We start from the raw sequence: 18,361 nt of genomic DNA on the forward strand, positions 1-18,361 counted from the left end.
ATAATAATGTATTGAACTGTTAAACTTTGCATCTGCTAAAATAAATTACTTTGTGCGTTGGAAACACAATACAATCGCTTGGGCAATGCTTATTTGAAAACGATAGAATTTAATATCCCCTCACTGCACAGTTTTGAGCAATATGTCAGCACATTATAAAAAAAATAATTAAATTAAATAAACTAAAACAAACAGTAATTGCAATGTTGTCTTAGTTAGATGATCTATTTTTTAATATTGGATTTGATGCAGTTTTAAGTGATAACTGCAATACATAGTATCGCAGGCTCTGTCGACATGTCTTTTTTTTCTGTTTAAGTGTACCCTATGATATTTCTTTTTCTTTATATTAGGCTCAACAACTATTGCATTCATTCCCTCTGGATACGCAGTTAAAAGATGGAAGTGAGTAATGGGGAAAATTATTTGACAACACATGACCCTTGTCATTGCTACTTTTTCTCTCACCGTTCTTCACACTGGACCACATTTCTGCTTTGTATTGCTGTCTTGTTTTTGTTTACTGCTTCTAATTAATTATTTTAATAATGACTTTTGTATAACAATAATAATATTTTCCATGATGCTTCTCATTTGTGGAACTTCCCACCTCAACCCATCAGACCCTTTCCAACTTTGAATCCTTATTTCTGTAAGACTCACAAATTCATAGAGTTTCTGAATGCTTCTTAAGCTCTTTGTTGTATCGTATGCTTCCCATATCCTTCTACTTTTGTAAGTTTTACAATTTGTATTTGTCTGTCTGTGCACTAAAGTTTCAGTAATATCCCCAATTGTACAGCAATACATTAAGGAATATAAATAGTGCTAAATGATTATAAATACTTGGATTTCCCCTCTCTTAGGTTTATTTTGGCAGTCTCCAAAGCGACCACCTACTTCATTACATTTTGATATAAAGGACCCATTGTAAGTATGTCTTCTGCATTTACAATTTTAATTAATACAACTAACTGAGACACTAATATTTAACATTTGTGCTGTTAGTTCTTGGATGTTTGGACATAAATAAACAATGTTTTGAACTAATGCAGTGGGTTTTTTTGTGCCAGGCATTTCAGCTTTATACTTAGTGCAGCCAAGTTGTATGCAGAAGTGTACAGCATCCATTTCACTGAAAAGGTAAGATAAAGTAATGTAAACAATACAAATATAAATTATTGTTTTATGTTTTGATTGATTGACCTGCAAAATAACATCAATCTTGTGACTACCAGGCTGTTTAAGAACAATAATGCTTAATTTTTTTTAAGGCAACATTCAGTCTCAATTTTAAATAGTTCTACACAAAACATATGCATTTGATTGAAATTGACTGACATATATAAAAGACTTGTACTGTTCACAAATATATGTGATTTTTCAGAGGGTTAGTAGAACTGAATATTTTGAGGTGATACAGTTTTGAAAGTGTAGTGAGATATTATCCTACACTCCCCTGATTTCCAGTTTGTTATCCAATTAAAGGACACTACTCAGTATCTCCTCATCCTGAAGTGACTGCTAAAAGAAAACAATAGCTTGCACTCAGTGGCATAGTAAATGCAAGTTTAGTAAATAGTCAGTGTAATGCGAAAAGTTTTAAGGTCTGAAAAGGTATGGCAACTTTTACTTCTATATCTGCGCACATATATCCCCGCTTAAGAAAGTTGAGTGTACTCTGCTAGCTCAAGCTCTGAGCCTCTTGCTGACCATATATCTATGTCCCATTTGCATAGCTGAATTGAGACCCCATGGGTCCCTAGTGCCTCCACCACACCCTGTCCTCCTATCCTCAAAATACCTTTTTCATGCCATTCCTCTGCTCATTTCCACCATCCCACCACTTACCCTGGCTAATGTCAATATCAAATACTGTTTATGGAGACAATGTGCTATAAATGTTGAAAATGGATCTGTAAAATCAGAGAAACCCACTTAAAACTACATTCAGAGAATGTAAAATGGGTGGAAAAAGACATGCTAAGATAAGAAGTTCACTTAGATACTGCAATTTTTACCTAGGCTGATGGAGGACTCTTAGATCCCTATCGAAAGTCTTGGTTTTAGGTTTTTTTGTTTATCCATTTTTTTTTATTAATGGATTATGTCCTATTTGACTAATGTCGATTTTTGTATTTAAAAAAAAAATCCAACATCAAAAAAAAAAACAAAAGCAATGTCAATTAGAAAATACCATCCTGAATGAATGCAACAAAGTCCAGAATGGTCATAGCCCTGACGTTCTAAGTAATAAAAAGTAGTTATTTTGTATTTACATATTAAATAATTTTTTACTCTATTTTTTGTGACTTGTCCTCATATTTTCATCTTAAGAGTAATTATATTCACTGTGCCTTTTCCTGCCATTGTTTGTGCTAACAGGATTTGTCACAGGATGTAATCAAGAAAATAATATCGGGAATGAACATCAAAGAATTTACACCTTCAAACAAGGTATGTGTATTTATTTTTTCTTATGTAGCTGTGATACCTCCCACTTATATAGCTCTGCATTGTTACTGATGTCCAGTGACCTCTTTTATGCTTAGTGAAAAAAGAAGGACCTTAATCTTCATATTCAGTGTGTCTCCTGCGTATTAACGTGTCCAAGTAAAAAACCTGTTTGTTCCTCATGGTAAAAATTGCTGCTTTGAGAAAAGTAATTTTATTTGTTACTTTTTCCTTAAGACATTCACTTTATCAGCAGTGCCCAAAGTGTGCGCCGTGGCTCTCAGGGGTGCCGCGTGAAAGCCAGAAAAAAACAAAACATAAACTCACCAATCTGCGCAGCGCCGGGACACCGCGTCCTCCTCTCTACATTCCAAGCCTGGTGATCACAGCACTTGCCTTGTCTTACAAATTTTGAAGTAAACCAAGATCGCATGTAATCTCCTCTATGCAATTAGTGATATATCCCAGTGGCATGGCATTTTGAACTGAGTGCCTCTGTTCCTGTGAGTGCAGTATGTAATTCCATCTAAGGAGAACACAGACTCAAACTAGAGGTGACGCATTGCCCACAGAAGGAAAGTTGTTTGGTCAGAATAGGTGCTAGCTCTGCAGGAAGCTTCCTATCCTAATGGGCACGACAGTGGGTATCCTTTAGATAACCTACCTGCCTTCTACTACCTAAACCAGCAGGGTGACATAACGTGAATAGAGCAGATACTGAATTGGTCAGAGAATGCCATTATTTCTCTCTTGCCCATTTGTATCCCAGAGAGGAGAAATGAGAGTTTGACTTCTCCAGTCGGCACACCCTGGAACCAGCTAAATGGTCACTGCCTCTGGATTTCTTTAACCCTCTACATATCTCTACTTAGTGACCATATAAGGAACAAACAAATTACTGTCCAATCTAATAGTTGAAGGGGGGCTTGTAGTGCTAGATACAGATCTCTCCCTCGGAGGATTACATTACACACACTCCGCTTATTAAAAGTGAAGGCTTTTGCACAGTTTTTTGTGGGGTTTTTTGACAGAAGTGCTTGACTTTCATTCTCCTTCTTTTCTGTCAACCTGTCTGATATTGGTACCTTTCATTTCTCTAAGTGGCCCCCCTGACCCATTGTTGGAAGTATCATCTGAAGTCTCTCCTTCAAAATGGTCTTCCTTCTCACCAGTTGTTCTGCCTGCAGGATATTGGAGCTGGTGGCATTGTCTTCATTTCCTCTCTTTATCATTTTATACAAGGATAAAGTGGTTCTGAGGCACCTCAAACCTTCTGTGGCTGGATTACGTAGAGATAAATTATTGTAGAAATTTATTTCAATTAGTTGCACAGCCACCAATTTATTTAGTTGCAAATGAACTGATACTGTTTTTGATACTGATATATTTCTGTATTAGAAATGTACTGATTTCTGAGGCAATAGGCATATGTGTGGAGGAAATTTGTTTTCTGCACTGTCTGAAGGCAGGTAATCTCATGTTAATTACACATTTTCATCTCGGTGACAAAATATCTTTCTAGTCTGAAAGCACAGGAGGGGATATTTAGACTTTATGTTAGGCTTCCTATCTCTGTAAGACTCGGATGCAAGTAATTCAGGAAATCACAGATTGATGTGAATTTTGTAAGTTAACTTGTGTTAAATGCAAGATTCGAGAAAATTATATCCAGATGGAAATCATTCATTCTAAAATCTCAAATGTTACAGTGCCAGCTAAGACAGGCACTGGGTTACCTCCTGTCAGGCTAGGGCTCCAAAACTGTATAGTCATGGGCAAAAGTTTTGAGAATGACACAAATATTATTTTTCACAACGTCTGCTGCCTCAGTTTTTATGATGGCAATTTGCATATACTCCAGAGTGTCATGAAGAGTGATCAGATGAATTGCATTAGATTTCAAAGTACCTATTTGCCCTGACAATGAACTTTATCCCAAAATCAACATTTCCACTGCATTTCAGCCCTGCCACAAAAGGAACAGCTGTCATCAGATCAGTGATTCTCTCGTTAATACAGGTGAGAGTGTTGATGAGGACAAGGCTAGAGATCACTCTGTCATGCTGATGAGTTAGAATAAAAGACTGAAAGCTTTAAAAGGAGGGTGGTACTTGAAATCATTGTTCTTCCTCTGTTAACCATGGTTACCTGCAAGGAAACTTGTGCAGTCATCATTGCTTTGCACAAAAGGGCTTCACATGCAAGGGTATTGCTGCTAGTGTGATTGCACCTAAATCAATCATTTATCAGATCATCAAGAACTTAAAGGAGAGAGGTTCAATAGTTGTGAAGAAGGCTTCAGGGCGCCCAAGAACGTCCAGCAAGCGCCAGGACAGACAGACAGTTGATTCAGCTGCAGGATCGGGCCACCACCAGTACAGAGCTTGCTCAGGAATGGCAGCATGCAGGTGTGAGTGCATCTGCACGCATAGTGAAGCGAAGACTTTTGGAGGATGGCCTGGTGCCAAGAAGGCCAACAAAGAAGCCACTTCTCTCCAGGTAAAACATAAGGAACAGACTGATATTCTGCAAAAGGTACATGGATTGGACTTCTGAGGACTGGTGTAAAGTCATTTTCTCTGATGAATCCCCTTTCAGATTGTTTTGGGGCATCTGATAAAATGCTTGTTAGTTCTGTGTCATGCCAACAGTAAAGCATCCTGAGACCATTCATGTGTGGGGTTGCTTCTCAGCCAAGGGAGTGAGCTCACTCACAATTTTGCCTAAAAACATAGCCATGAATAAAGAATAGTACCAAAACATCTTCCAAGAGCAACTTCTCCAAAACCATCCAAGAACAATTTGCTGACAAACCATGTCTTTTCCAGCAGGATGGATCACCTTGCCATAAGTGATAACTAAGTGGCTTGGAGATCAAAATATCGAAATTTTGGGTCCATAGCTAGGAAAATCCCCAGATCTTAATCCCATTGAGAACTTGTGGACAAATAAAACCCACACATTCTGACAACTCCCAAGCATTGATTAGGCAAGATTGGGCAGCCATCATTCAGTATGTGGCCCAGAAATTGATTGCCAGCATGCCAGGGCGAATTGCAGAGGTCTTCAACAAGAAGGGTCAACACTGCAAATATAGACTCTTTGCATAAACGTAATGTAATTTGACAGTTATGAAATGCTTGTAATTTTACTTCAGTATACCATAGCAACATCTGATAAAAAGGTCTAAAAACACTGAAGCAGCAAACTTTGTGAAAACCAATACTTGTGTCATTCTCAAAACCTTTGGCGATGACTATAAAAAGAGCTCTGTTTGACCATGTAATGTGTCATTCCAAATGTACACACCTGTTTGAGGTACCGGCAACCATTCAGAAGTTACAAGTCCTTGTCAGGACTCTTTAGAAATAAAGCATCACTGCTTGAAGATTCTGCCTGAGACACTTACCTGTTGTATCCTGTGACCAACAGATAAGAGCTTACACTCTAAGATGTTCTCCGGCTGTCCTGTGTTGAACCCAGTGTCTGTTTTAACGTTCTGCACGCTACCCAGCAGTCCTGATCCATAGTAAGGAGGTCAGTGGGGGTACCAGCCAGCTCACAGCAAAGAGGCATTTCAGCAGCTATACCAGCTACCCCAAAGTAAGCGGTTCTGGGTGCCACAAAGGAGCCCAGTGGTAGCAGCCGAATTCTTCTACAACTATTGCGCAGTTAGAGTGTGTCTGGTGGCAAGGTGACACCAATAAAAGTGGTCAGTAACCATTGGTTACTAACGGTGAGAAGGAAACCCAGATAAACTGTGCAGGAGGAACCTCCCTCTGTTCTCCTTCCTCCTACAGACCGGGAGGTGAAGTAAGCCCATCCGGTCACACCTTCTAAATAGTGAAAGTGGCGATGTTGCCCATAGCAACAAATCTGATTCTAGCTATCATTTTGTAGAATGTACTAGACAAATAATAGCTAGAATCCGGTTTCTATGCACAATACCTTCACTTTCCTGTTTAAGACAAAAAGTGGTCCTGGTCTACCATATCATATAATTCTTCCCTCCTTTTTATCTGAATTCAGCTTCAGAAGAATATGGTCTGTCTACAAATCTTGGATCTGTTACTGCCTTTACGTATATATTTGCTCCTTCCAGCAATCCAGTAGTTCTTAGTGCTGTTAGGAAGGTTGAGGTTAAAGGCAGGGTGTTCTCCTTGCAGTCCATCTGAGCGTGTGTGTGAGACAATTCGATTGGCCTACAAGGAAGTTTGCAAGCCAGCTCTTCTCAAGATTACAGTTTACTCTATATGGACTTTAGGTCATTCTTGACCTGCAGACATGGGGCTTCAGGTGAACAATCTTGCATGACAGCCACATGGTCCCCTTTGTACACATTTACATTTTTTTACTGAGTGCAGATAGTCTCTTCTGTTAAGATTTTTAGGAAGGTGGTTGCAGAGTAACTATTCCTTTATCACCCAAAACGGTCTACTTTTGGAATGTCCCCAGGCTGTACACCTGACTTTTAGCTGAAAGAGAAAATATGAAATAAAATAAATCTATTTTGAGTCCAATAGGGCAGCAAAAAACATCCCACCCAGGGACATCTTTTCTTTGCAAACATGGGGTTATTTGTTAGTTCAGCTTGATTGTTCATGCTGTTCAAATAAACTTTTTGGGGCCTTCTCTTGGGTTGTGCGCAACGGTGCATCAGCAGATCAGCTCTGTCTGGCGCCTACCAGGTTCACTGTCCACACTTTACCTGGTTTTACTGTTTTCATGTTTTTGTGTCTCCTGACACAAGTTTTGGCTGCAAAGTTTTGCTGGCCGGATTGACAGATCTTTTCTCAGATTCCATCTGGGGGGGCGCTGCGTTCCCACCCTTCACTTTTCTGCTGCTTTTGTTATTTGCATGCTATTCTGTTTTCCTTCCTTGGGGCTTTTCAATTACACTGAGGAGCTACAGGGGTTGCAGAGGGGAAGAGCTCCTGTCAACAGTTACATTAACAGTTTAACTATTGAAGTACCAACTCCATATGCCCTCATACAACCCCATGGTAGCAGTGTCCCCCAGATGGAATCGGAGATAAGGATTTAACATAAGTACAAAAATCCTCTTATCAGTAAGTAAAATAACAAATAAATCCTGTGTTTTGGATTTTTAGTGTGTGTATATATATATTTCTTTAGACAATTTGTGATATACAGGTACAATGCCTGTTGTAAGTGTGGAAGTATCGGAAGTTCGTAGAATGATGTATCAGATTCTTTAATTTGTTTTTGTATTTAATTCCTAGATTGTCGAAACAGATGAAAATGTAAAAAAACCTGACCAAATCCCAGTGAGCAGCGAGGATGAAAGACTTGCAGTTATACAGTTAGAGAACGCCATTGCAGAAGGCCAAGCCACTCAAGGTCGTTACTGTTTGAAAATGTGTTTATTGTTTTAAAAAAAATTGTTAAATGCAACTTGAATACTTTATAGTTCCATAATGCATAGCTAAATTACTTTATTTACGTTGCACACCACAATTCGGTTTACATTTGTTTTGGCACGCCTATGTGTACCAGCTAATAGATTTCATGGTGCATGCTTACTTTCTGGTATTAGAATACCCCTAGGTTTCCAAGCAGGCAGAAAAATGTGAATGGACATCAGGACTGGCTTTATTTTAGCTTTTTTTAATATAAATGTGTGCTTAGAAATGTGCTTCTCCTGCTGATGAGCCGTTGGAAAGTTTAGGATTTGCCCCATTAAAAGCATATAGCAATATCTGATCTCCAAGGGCACAATTCAAGTTTTTAGTGTAAATGGCTATGTGCCCTTCCACAAAGCAAGGAATGTCCCTAAAATTTGCTTATTTAAATAATCTCACTGCGCAAAACAAACTTTAATTTTTCTTTACCCATGCAAACCTATTGCACCTATACTTGGCAAAGAATTCTATATCTATGCGTGTTGGAAGACATCTAGGTGAACTTGCGCAAATCACTACACATGCCACTACCAAAGATGAATTTAGACTAATGATCTCCTATGTAGACTGTAGATGGGTATAAATACTGAATTCAGTAGCAGACATTGTTGGACTGTTTATTTATAAATGCATTATGTATTGGTTGTTACATTAAAACAATTTAATTTTAATTTATTTTTTTTCCTCTGGTAGATGATCTTCAGATGAAGCTGCTATCATTTGAAAAAGATGACGACCAAAATGAGCATATTAACTACATCACAGCAGCTTCTAACCTGCGAGCCAAAATGTACAACATTGAACCAGCTGACAGACTGAAGACCAAGCGCATTGCAGGGAAAATTATTCCAGCCATAGCTACAGCCACGGCAGCTGTGTCTGGCCTGGTTAGTAGTGATAGGTTCATGTACCCACATGGAACTTTGTTTTTAAAAAAAAAAAAAAAAAAAAAAAAAATGTGCTTGTCCTCAAGTTCAAATTGAAACTGTCATTTAAAACCTATTCATACAACTTTACTCACCAGTAACCTCAAATTAACCTCAAATTTCAAGAGTGAGACCCATGGCTGTATATGTTTTTTTCCCAGTTAAAGGGATGTTACCTCTGTTGTTTTTTTGCTTTTTTTTCTAATGTAGATCTTAAGGGATTAGTAAGTAAAGTATTCTGGTGTTAGGACTTTCTCTAGTTTCTATATTGCTATTAAGTCTGCTTGCAGATGTCACCATTTAGTACAGTTCCATTGTTTTGTTTCATCTCCTAGAGCTCTTTTTCATAATTGAGTTGTGATAATTCTCTCAAAATACATCAGCTGAGGCATGGTCTTATGTGAAGGGATATGTGTGACATTATTTGGGGTTGTTACCAGGTCTGAAAAAATGGTAAAAAGTAGTCAAACAGTTAGCAGACATAACTCGTTTGCTAATAATATTTAAAGATGTGTGTGTATATTTTTATCCAATAATGTTTTTAATAAATCTATTTGCATCTTTTATAGCGTTTATTGAAAACAACAAAAGCATAACAAAGAGGTGTTACAATAGCATAAATACAGTTTATACACACTGCATCCTATATCAGTGAAAGAAATATACATAAATCTTAGTGGGATATTGCAGCAGAAGCCAGAGTGTACGTTTTAGCTATCAATGCAAATTTTCAGATAAAGTGGGGTAAGGACAGGCTGGGACAGAGGATGAGGGGGTGACTGGTTAAATCATGTGGGTGGGGGCTAGTTGATAGATGTGAGGGCTGGGACAATGAAGACATAAGGTCAGTCAGATTAAGTATAAGGGGATTATGAAAACAGGTCCAGCGAGTTCACTCTTTATGAATGGAAACAGAACACATTAAAAGCATCCCCATAACATTCATGGCGGTTTTTTTTTAATCTCTCATTTGTCAGGTTGCTCTGGAGTTGATTAAAGTGGTTGGAGGACATCCGATAGAAGCGTACAAGAATTGTTTCTTCAACTTAGCAATTCCAATCATTGTATTCACCGAGACAGCTGAAGTAAAAAGAACACAGATCAGGTGATGTAATGCTGAAAATCACTTGCTAATTGACAGTTTCCCTATTAACAATAACATTTTTTTTTATTTTACTTTTTTTTTATTTCAATGGAGATGAGTAACAATTACATAAATGATACGGATACATAGAAAGAAAAGAAAGTGTAAGGTCCACAACATTTATGGACAAGAGGAGTGTCAGAAGGAGGACAGGATGGAGGTGGAGCCTGGGTTGGGGGGGGGGGGGGGAATTGCATTATTTAATGGTTTAAACTGTGAGTGAGGCAAAAAATGTATTTTCTGTATCATGCCATTGGGGGATTCTGTGACAATGGGGTAGGTGAACATGGAGCAAGGGCACTTTAAATCTCAGCGTTTGGATGTTAGCTCCTTCCCTATGATACCGTCCCCTCCTTGATGTTACCATTCTCAGTGTTTTGTAAGTGCCCTTTGAAGTAGGGTGTTCTTGTACGGCATTTGCCATGGATTTTAAATGTTTTCTTTAAAAATTGTGTTTTTATTTTAAAAAAAATTAGTTTATTTTTTTTTATGTTGGGATCATGGACGCCTCCCAGCAAGTGTATAGCCTGCGGGCTTCCCCCACTCTTGGTCCTTGAGCCAAGGCGAGTACCTTGTGTGCTTCCCACACCTCCAGCATGTTGCAGTCATTCCCTACTCGGCTGAAGTTGATGGCTGTAGCACAGATACGCAGTGCGGATAGCTGCCGTAAGAGCCGTGGCTCTGAGCGGGGATGATAGTGCAGCAGGTCCATGGTTAGGTCCCCCTCTTCACGTGAAAAGAATGTCTCAGCCAGGGGATGGCAGCCACAGCAGAATCAGAGGGTACAGCTCACTCAGGAGCTGCAAGACGGAGGACAGCGGGGAAGCAATTCAGGCTTCATGTTAGATGCTAACAGTGAGGAGGCTTTCTCCTCTGTGTCTTTGGCGGGATTCCTCTGGCTGGCAAGCCACTCCTCTGTGTCTTTGGCGGGATTCCTCTGGCTGGCAAGCCACTCCTCTGTGTCTTTGGCGGGATTCCTCTGGCTGGCAAGCCACTCCTCTGTGTCTTTGGCGGGATTCCTCTGGCTGGCAAGCCACTCCTCTGTGTCTTTGGCGGGATTCCTCTGGCTGGCAAGCCACTCCTCTGTGTCTTTGACGGTGTGAGTTCTGAGAACCTAAAATTCTTCGAGCCAGGAGTTTCTCACACAAAATTGTGCGGAATATGGTTAAGGCTAGAAAACCAACTTTTTCTGTATATTACTATTGTGTGTGCAAAGCATATATTCTGTGGTGTGAGGGTCAGGGTTTTCTCACTTCCTGCAGAAGGGTCTCGACAAAGTTCTCCATTTCTCTTCTTTTAAACTGCAAGTTTCTGTGCTCTATCATTTTCCAGCACAAGTTTGCAGTTGTGCAGACTTTCCTACAGGGTATTCTACGTGCTCATTACCCTGGTATGCACCCTGTAGAGCATTGGGATCTTAAGTTGTTGCTCCAGGCTGTAACTGCACAGGCTGTAACTGCAGAGCCTTTTGAGCCATTGTATTCAGTGGATCTCCGTTATGTAACCTGGAAGGTAGTGTGCTTGCTTGCTATTTCTTCTGCTCGTAGGGTGTCTTAATTGGGGGCGCTGTGTTGTTTGATGCGCACAAGCATGGTTGGCCAACTTCTAAACAGGCTGCTGCTCATTGGATCACATCCACTATTCATTTTGGCTTACGTTTAGGTGGTTAGGCCAGTGCCCATGGGCTGGAAGGTTTATTCAACCAGGGCTGTCGGTGGTTGGTAGGAATGTCCCCATTGTTACATTGTTCCCTAATGGCATGACAGAGAAAAGAGGATTTTCTCTTTCCTACCATTGGGGGACACTGCGGTACATTGGGATATAGTAGGTGGACTAGGAGTTTAGGCACTTATATTCTTGTTTCACACGCCTACTCCTCCCCTACTATGCCCCTTCTCTCTGGTAGACACCTCAGTTTTTTGTAAGTGCTTAGAGAGTACAGTGCAGGAACCCCTTCCTAAGACCCAGTGAGTGAATAGCCTTCTCGGCTTCCTTCACTATGGGTCCCAGCGCAAGGGTGTGCAGCTTGTCCGCTCCACTTACCCTCACACCATAGCCACCGGTCAAGCTGTGAGCAACCCCTCCCTAGTCAACAAGCAATCCGATGCCACGGTAAGCAGAGGAGAGCTGCTTTCTTACGGGGCGTGATTAAAGCTGTCAATGCGTCTCCTCCTGATCCGAATCACTGGATGGTGGCTCCCCTAGCAATGAGCGGGGGACAAGGGAAAACATTTCTGATTTTTTAAATCAAGTAATTTTTCTTGTAGAGTTTAGACAAAAGACATAGTATAATGAAATAAAACAAATTAAACAAAACAAAGCAAGATAAAGCCGTACAGCATAAATAGTAATATGGTGTAGGTGAGTTTGATTCAAGCAGAACAGATGGATACATGGATGTATATAATTAAACACATATATAGATAAAATATATAGATAGGACACTGTAAAAATTTGTCATCAGCTCTCATTATGAAGGAACAGCTAGAACTAATTTAGACTTTTATAGAGAGGATATGCAATAGCTATAGCCATGTTGCATAGACCAATGAGAGGAAGGGTGAAAGGATAACTTTATGCCTATCCATATTTTGTAAAAAAGTACAATGGGAAATGATTAAAGGATTTGTTTAATTAGAGGACATTTATAAAACTTGCCATCAGCTCCCACTATGAAGGAGCGATTAGAACTGGATTAGATTTTAATAAAGTGAGTGTTCGGCCATGATGCACAGAGTAGAGAGGAGGAGGATGACAATTCAGAGAAATCGAGTTTAAATAAGGTCTATTACAGACCTGTGTAGTTTGTATTTTGAGGAATACCAGGGAGACCATATGTTTTCATATCTGTGTCTTGCATGTCTTTCTGTATACATATACCTTTCGTGATTCATGGTGTCATTCACAAGAGCTTTCCATTTCTGTAAATCAGTGGCATCCGTTACCATCCACGTGCGGGCTATAATAACCTTGGCTAGGGTTGTGAGGGTAAAGATATATTGACAATCGGTTTTAGAGAAACTCATCCAAAGACATACCAAATAAAGATATGTTTGGTGCAAGAGGAGAAACCCCATGCACCGTATTACAAACACATGCCCATTCCTTGGTCCAGAAATCATTTACTTTTGGGCATTGCCATAGCAAGTGCCAGAAGTTGCAATCCGTTGACCCACACTTTGAACATTCAGGGTCATGTTTTCTCCCAATTTCAACCAGTGAACATGGATTATGATAGACCCTATGTAATATGTATCAATGAATTTCTTGATAGCGAATGCATGATGTGGCTTTTTTCAAACTTTTCAGGATATGGGACAATTCTTCCTCTGACAACACCCCTACATTAAGTTCCCATTTTGCTTCAAGGCAGGCCTGAACAACCTGCGGCCCTCCAGGTGTTGTGAAACTACAAGCCCAGCAGGCTTTGCCAGTAGACAACCTGTTGATAGCTAGAAGGGCATGCTGGGACTTGTAGTTTCACAACATCTGGAGGGCCGCAGGTTGGACAGGCCTGCTTTAAGGGGTAGTAGACTATCAGATGCGTTATGATAATTTAGTTCTGTATACACAGTGGAGATAATTCTGCTCCCACCCATATTTTGTAACAAAGTTCTAATGGGTGAAATTTGAAGTGTGGGAGGGGAGCCAGCAATTTGCGATTGAATAGCATGTCTGAGCTATAAGTAACGGTAAAATACAGTGTGTGGTAAACCAAATTGATAGCCTCATTTTACGAATTAGACACACTTTGGGGTTTGCTGAGCCTGAACCCACAGCACCCTCAGGGTTTTTCGTTATTTAAGAAGTTTAAAGCTCAATTAGCGGCTTTTCCTTAGTCTTCTGAAATGTTGGATATGTTGGCTGAGGCTTGGAGAAGGCCAAACAAACAGTTTATGATGCCGGGCAGATTCAAGACTCTTTACCCCCTACCATCAGAAGACTCTGTTAAGTGGGAGTAGCAATCTAGGGTAGATACCCCAGTAGCACACTTCTATTCTCTTCCGTCTTCCTAGGCTCTTCCCACGCAAGAACAGATATCCCTTAGGGATCCTACGGATAAAAAATGGGACTTTGCCTCTACGCTCTGCTTATACAGCAGTAGGGAGCCTTTTTAGACCTATTTTTTAGACCTAATGTGGCTGTAGTGTGGGCTATTAAGACCATATAACTGTGGACAGAGAAGGTGGTAAGGGGATTACAGGAAAACATATCTCAGAGAGAGCTTTTAACATTAGCAGAACATGTTCTAGAAACTCCTGAATATGTTGCTAATGCAGCTATGGATGCCGTGTCTGTCAATGCAAAAGCATCAGCACTGGTTATTGTAGCCTGCCGTAGTCTATGGTTACGGTCGTGGTCAGTAGATTCCAAAAGCGCTTTGGAAAATTTACCTTTTGACAGTGTAACTAGTTTTGGCTCAGAGCTAGAGAAGGTCATACAGGTAAAGGTTCCTTCCTTCCCACCGTAAACAACAGGGTAGGTTTCGCTCCTATCAGAGTTTTGCCCGAGGCAGGACTTCAGCTCCAAGAGTCCAGTACTCGGCTCCTAGGGGAGCGTTTAACAGATGCAGAGGGGACAGAGGTTCCGCTAGGCGTGGGTCCTCGCGACCAACAGACAAGCCAACTGCTTAACAGACCCCCGTCCGGGAAAACGCAGGTAGGGGCCTGTCTACTTCGGTTCAGAGACCAGTGGTGGTCATCCACCACGGACCTCTGGATTCGGGGTTCGTATCCGGAGTCTATGTGATGGACCTAGCTCAGTCTTTCCTCCAAAGATTTTTCACCCCGCCCTTTTTTAGCTGTGTCCTGTCAATACACTGTTAGCAGAAGTAATAACTCAAGTCCCAATTCAGGAGAGAAGGCGGGGGTTCTACTCCAACCTCTTGTACCAAAGCTGGATGCTACCTTCCGGCCAATCCTGAATCTTTGGTTACTGAACAAGCATCTAAAGATTCAGAAATTTCGAATGGAATCTCTGCAATCAGTTATTGCCGAAATAGAGCAGGGGGGAATCCCTCGCTCGATAGACATCAAGGATGTCTATCTGCATGTCCCGATATGGAAGGAACACCAGTGTCTGCTCCGGTTTGCGGTAGGGAGATCCCATTTCCGGTTCAGGGCACTCCCTTTCGGCCTGGCAACCGCTCCCCGGATATTCACCAAGATAATGGCAATCATGGCGGGACTTTTACGACAGAAGGGAATAACTATTATCCCCTATCTGGACGCCTTTCTACTGAAGGCTCCATCTGCATTGCTCCTATCTCAACACATTCAGATTGCAATGCAGTTTCTTCACGCTCATGGTTGGGTACTGAATGTTCCCAAGTCTTCGCTAACTCCAGCACAGCAGATGCGTTTCTTGGGTCTCATGTTCACCACACAGACCCAGAGAATATATCTCCCGGAGGAGAAGGTGTTTTCCCTTCATCTGAAGGTCAGGTTCCCTTCTGGTGAGGAAGAAAGTATCTATCCTCAGTTGCATGAAGCTCCTGGGAATGATGGTTTCGGTATTCGAAGCAGTACCTTATGCACAGTTCCATTCACGCCCACTTCAGAGGGAAATCCTTCTGAAATGGTCAGGATCTCAAAATCATCTGGACAGACACTTCATTCACCTGTCCACTCAGACTCTGGTATCTCTAGCCTGATGGTTATCTAGAGAGAACCTGGAAAAAGACCAGTCTTATACAATCCTGGGCATGGACCCGGGTCCCGACAGACGCAAGTCTGGTAGGATAGGGAGGCGTTTCAGGGCCTCTGGTCCTCCCAAGAAGCCTTGCTTCCGATAACTGGAGCTCAGAGCAGTTTACTTGACTCTAACAAGAGCGCAAGGGTTCCTCTCGGGGAAACCCCTACAGATTCAGTCGGACAATGCCACCACAGTAGCCTACATAAATCACCAGGGTGGCACTTGCAGCGTGGCTGCCATGCGAGAGTTGCATTCCTGGGGTGGAAAATTGGGAGGCAGATTTTCTCAGCAGACAAACTGTTCATTCGGGCGAATGGGCTCTGAACAAGTTTTCACCCTCGTGGTGGAATGCTAGGGAGTACCGGACATCAATCTGATGGCGTCAGGATTAAACCATCAGCTCCCGGTATACGGGTCAAAGGCGCGAGACCCACAAGCGAGGTTCACGGATGCCATGGCAGTTCCAAATGATGTACATATTTCATCAGATTTCTATGTTACCTCGGGTTCTCAAGAAACTCAAAAGAGAGCGGGTTCCCGCAATCGTGATAGACCCGTATTGACCACGCAGAGTGTGGTTCTCAGATCTTCTGGGACTGGCAGCAGCCCCCTCCCTTCAGGCTCCCCATGCGACCAGATCTTCTAGTTCAAGGTCCTCTCTTCATCCAAGGTTTAGATCGTCTGGCTTTGACGGCGTGGCTATTGAGACCCTAATCCTTAAGGCTAGAGGGTTATCTTAGGAGGCCGTTTCCACCATGATCAAAGCTAGAAAGGCTTCGTCTGCAGCCATTTATCATAGGGTCTGGAGGACTTACATTCAGTGGTGTGAGATTCAAAAATTTCACACTTCAAGATTTGTTCTCCCGCCTGTTAGCCTTCTTACAAGTGGGGCTACAAAAGGGTCTTCGTTTAGGATCTTTGAAGGCGCAGATATCAGCGATTTCAGTTTATTTCCTGCAGTGTCCCCCAATGGCAGGAAAAAGAAAATAAGATATTTTTCTCACCGTAAAATCCAATTTGAATTTGAATCCATTGGGGGACACTGCGCACCCTCCCTTGCTCTGTATATAGTTCCGTGTGTGAAGGTTATTTGTTTGATGGTAGCTCTGTGGGTTCTCTACTTCTCCTCTCACTCTTGGTTAGTTAACCCGAAGAGGCTGTAGTGGAGGAGGGGCATAGTAGGAGAGGACACTGCAAATCAACAAGTTGTTAAAGTGACAAGACTCCTGGACCCACTACTATACCCCTAGGTCTCGCAGTGTCCCCTAATGGAGTCAGAGAAATGGATTTTACTGTGAGTAAAAATCTTATTATCACTTAGTTTATTCAGTTCCGGTAACAGTATTGTGACAATTCTTAGTGTCTGGATCCAGGCCCTTTTCCCCCATTAACCTGTGAGCCATATGCCATACCCTAATTGCCTGGGACACAAAGGGATTTACCTATCAGAAGAACCTGGAGTGGGAAAAGTAAAGGCCCCCTCGCTCACCAAGAAAACCAATTAAAGTGCTATCCTCTGTGGCATATAACCATTTTGGTAAATGTGAAAATTGAGCTGCCATATAATAAAATTAAAATTGGTTAATGCCAGGCCACCCTCCCCTTTTAGATTTACAAAGAGTATTCAATTTAATTCTGTGCGTATCACTCCAGATGAATGAGGAGAGTAAAGAATTAATTAATTGAAAAAGTGTTGTAAAGCATAAAGATATTTGGGTTGCATAATCATTTTAAATAGATTGATTCTTCCTGTCACAGTCAACAGAAGTCGCTTCCAAATGTGAGACCTGTGCTTAAAGTGATTTGTGATGGGATCAATATTTAATTTAACATAATCTTTTGAGTTAGGGGTAATTCAGATACTGATGTACTCGAAACGCAGTGTCCATTCAAGAGAGATCCTAGGAGGAAGGAGAAGGGGAAACATTTGGCCATCTGAAGGAGGCAATTGCTCCCCAGTAGCAGCGGTTGGCAGACTGAGCAATTATATTTCCACCGCCTGCAATAGCGCAGTCGACACCCATAAAAGTGATGGTCTACATGGAAGCGGACATTAGGATGGAGTTCCTGGTGGACGGAACTTCGCTCTCTTCAGAAGTGCCTTTGTGGGGAGTTTTCTCTGCAGACAGCCATTTTCAGCCACTCGGTGCAGAAAGTCCACACCTGCTGTGCCTCTCCTAACTGGTATCACTAAAGATATACATATATTGTTGTCTTATTAGAAGTATTGTGAAGACCGGCTGCTTACATACTGTTTTTATTGTTAGGAAAACCAGCTATTTTAAGCAAAACTTGTTTTAGAGCAGAGTGCTCAGATTATAGGTGTCTTGCCTCACACTCTCTAGTTGGCAGATTCCTAATCAGTATTGGTGACATACCTATATGTAAATATATATAATATTTTTTTATGTATGCATATATATAGAAAAATTTAAAAAATGATTTTTAATTTATACAGGACACCCTTCTCACATATAATGTCTAAAACTGCAGTTCCAAGGGTAAGGGACCCACTGGTTCATCTGTGCTGTATTACACTTGTGCCAGAGTAGACACTCGCAGGTTAGGGTCTGTCTGAGGTACCCTGCAGACAAAAATTATGACTTGGTACTCTGCTCGGCTTATGGGGGGGCGGCAGGCGCTTTGTTTAGACCTAACATGACCATAGCTTTAGTCAAAAGGGCCATTCAACTGTGGTCAGAACAGTTAGCTACAGGTCT

General features: G+C 41.3%; 1 protein-coding gene across 3 annotated transcripts in view; it reads left to right on the forward strand.

The window, feature by feature from the left end:
- Window positions 1-18,361, forward strand: part of UBA6 (ubiquitin like modifier activating enzyme 6) — a 126,038-nt gene that overhangs the window by 90,265 nt on the left and 17,412 nt on the right. For all 3 annotated transcript variants that reach the window (XM_075203371.1, XM_075203389.1, XM_075203381.1), the window contains 7 exons: window positions 354-405; window positions 867-930; window positions 1,074-1,143; window positions 2,386-2,457; window positions 7,698-7,815; window positions 8,571-8,764; window positions 9,781-9,908. In XM_075203371.1, coding sequence (XP_075059472.1) covers window positions 354-405; window positions 867-930; window positions 1,074-1,143; window positions 2,386-2,457; window positions 7,698-7,815; window positions 8,571-8,764; window positions 9,781-9,908 — 698 coding nt within the window. The remainder of the gene's footprint in view (window positions 1-353; window positions 406-866; window positions 931-1,073; window positions 1,144-2,385; window positions 2,458-7,697; window positions 7,816-8,570; window positions 8,765-9,780; window positions 9,909-18,361) is intronic.

The sequence above is a fragment of the Mixophyes fleayi genome, chromosome 1 (assembly GCF_038048845.1).
Source record: "Mixophyes fleayi isolate aMixFle1 chromosome 1, aMixFle1.hap1, whole genome shotgun sequence".
Classification (NCBI taxonomy): Eukaryota; Metazoa; Chordata; class Amphibia; order Anura; family Limnodynastidae; genus Mixophyes; species Mixophyes fleayi.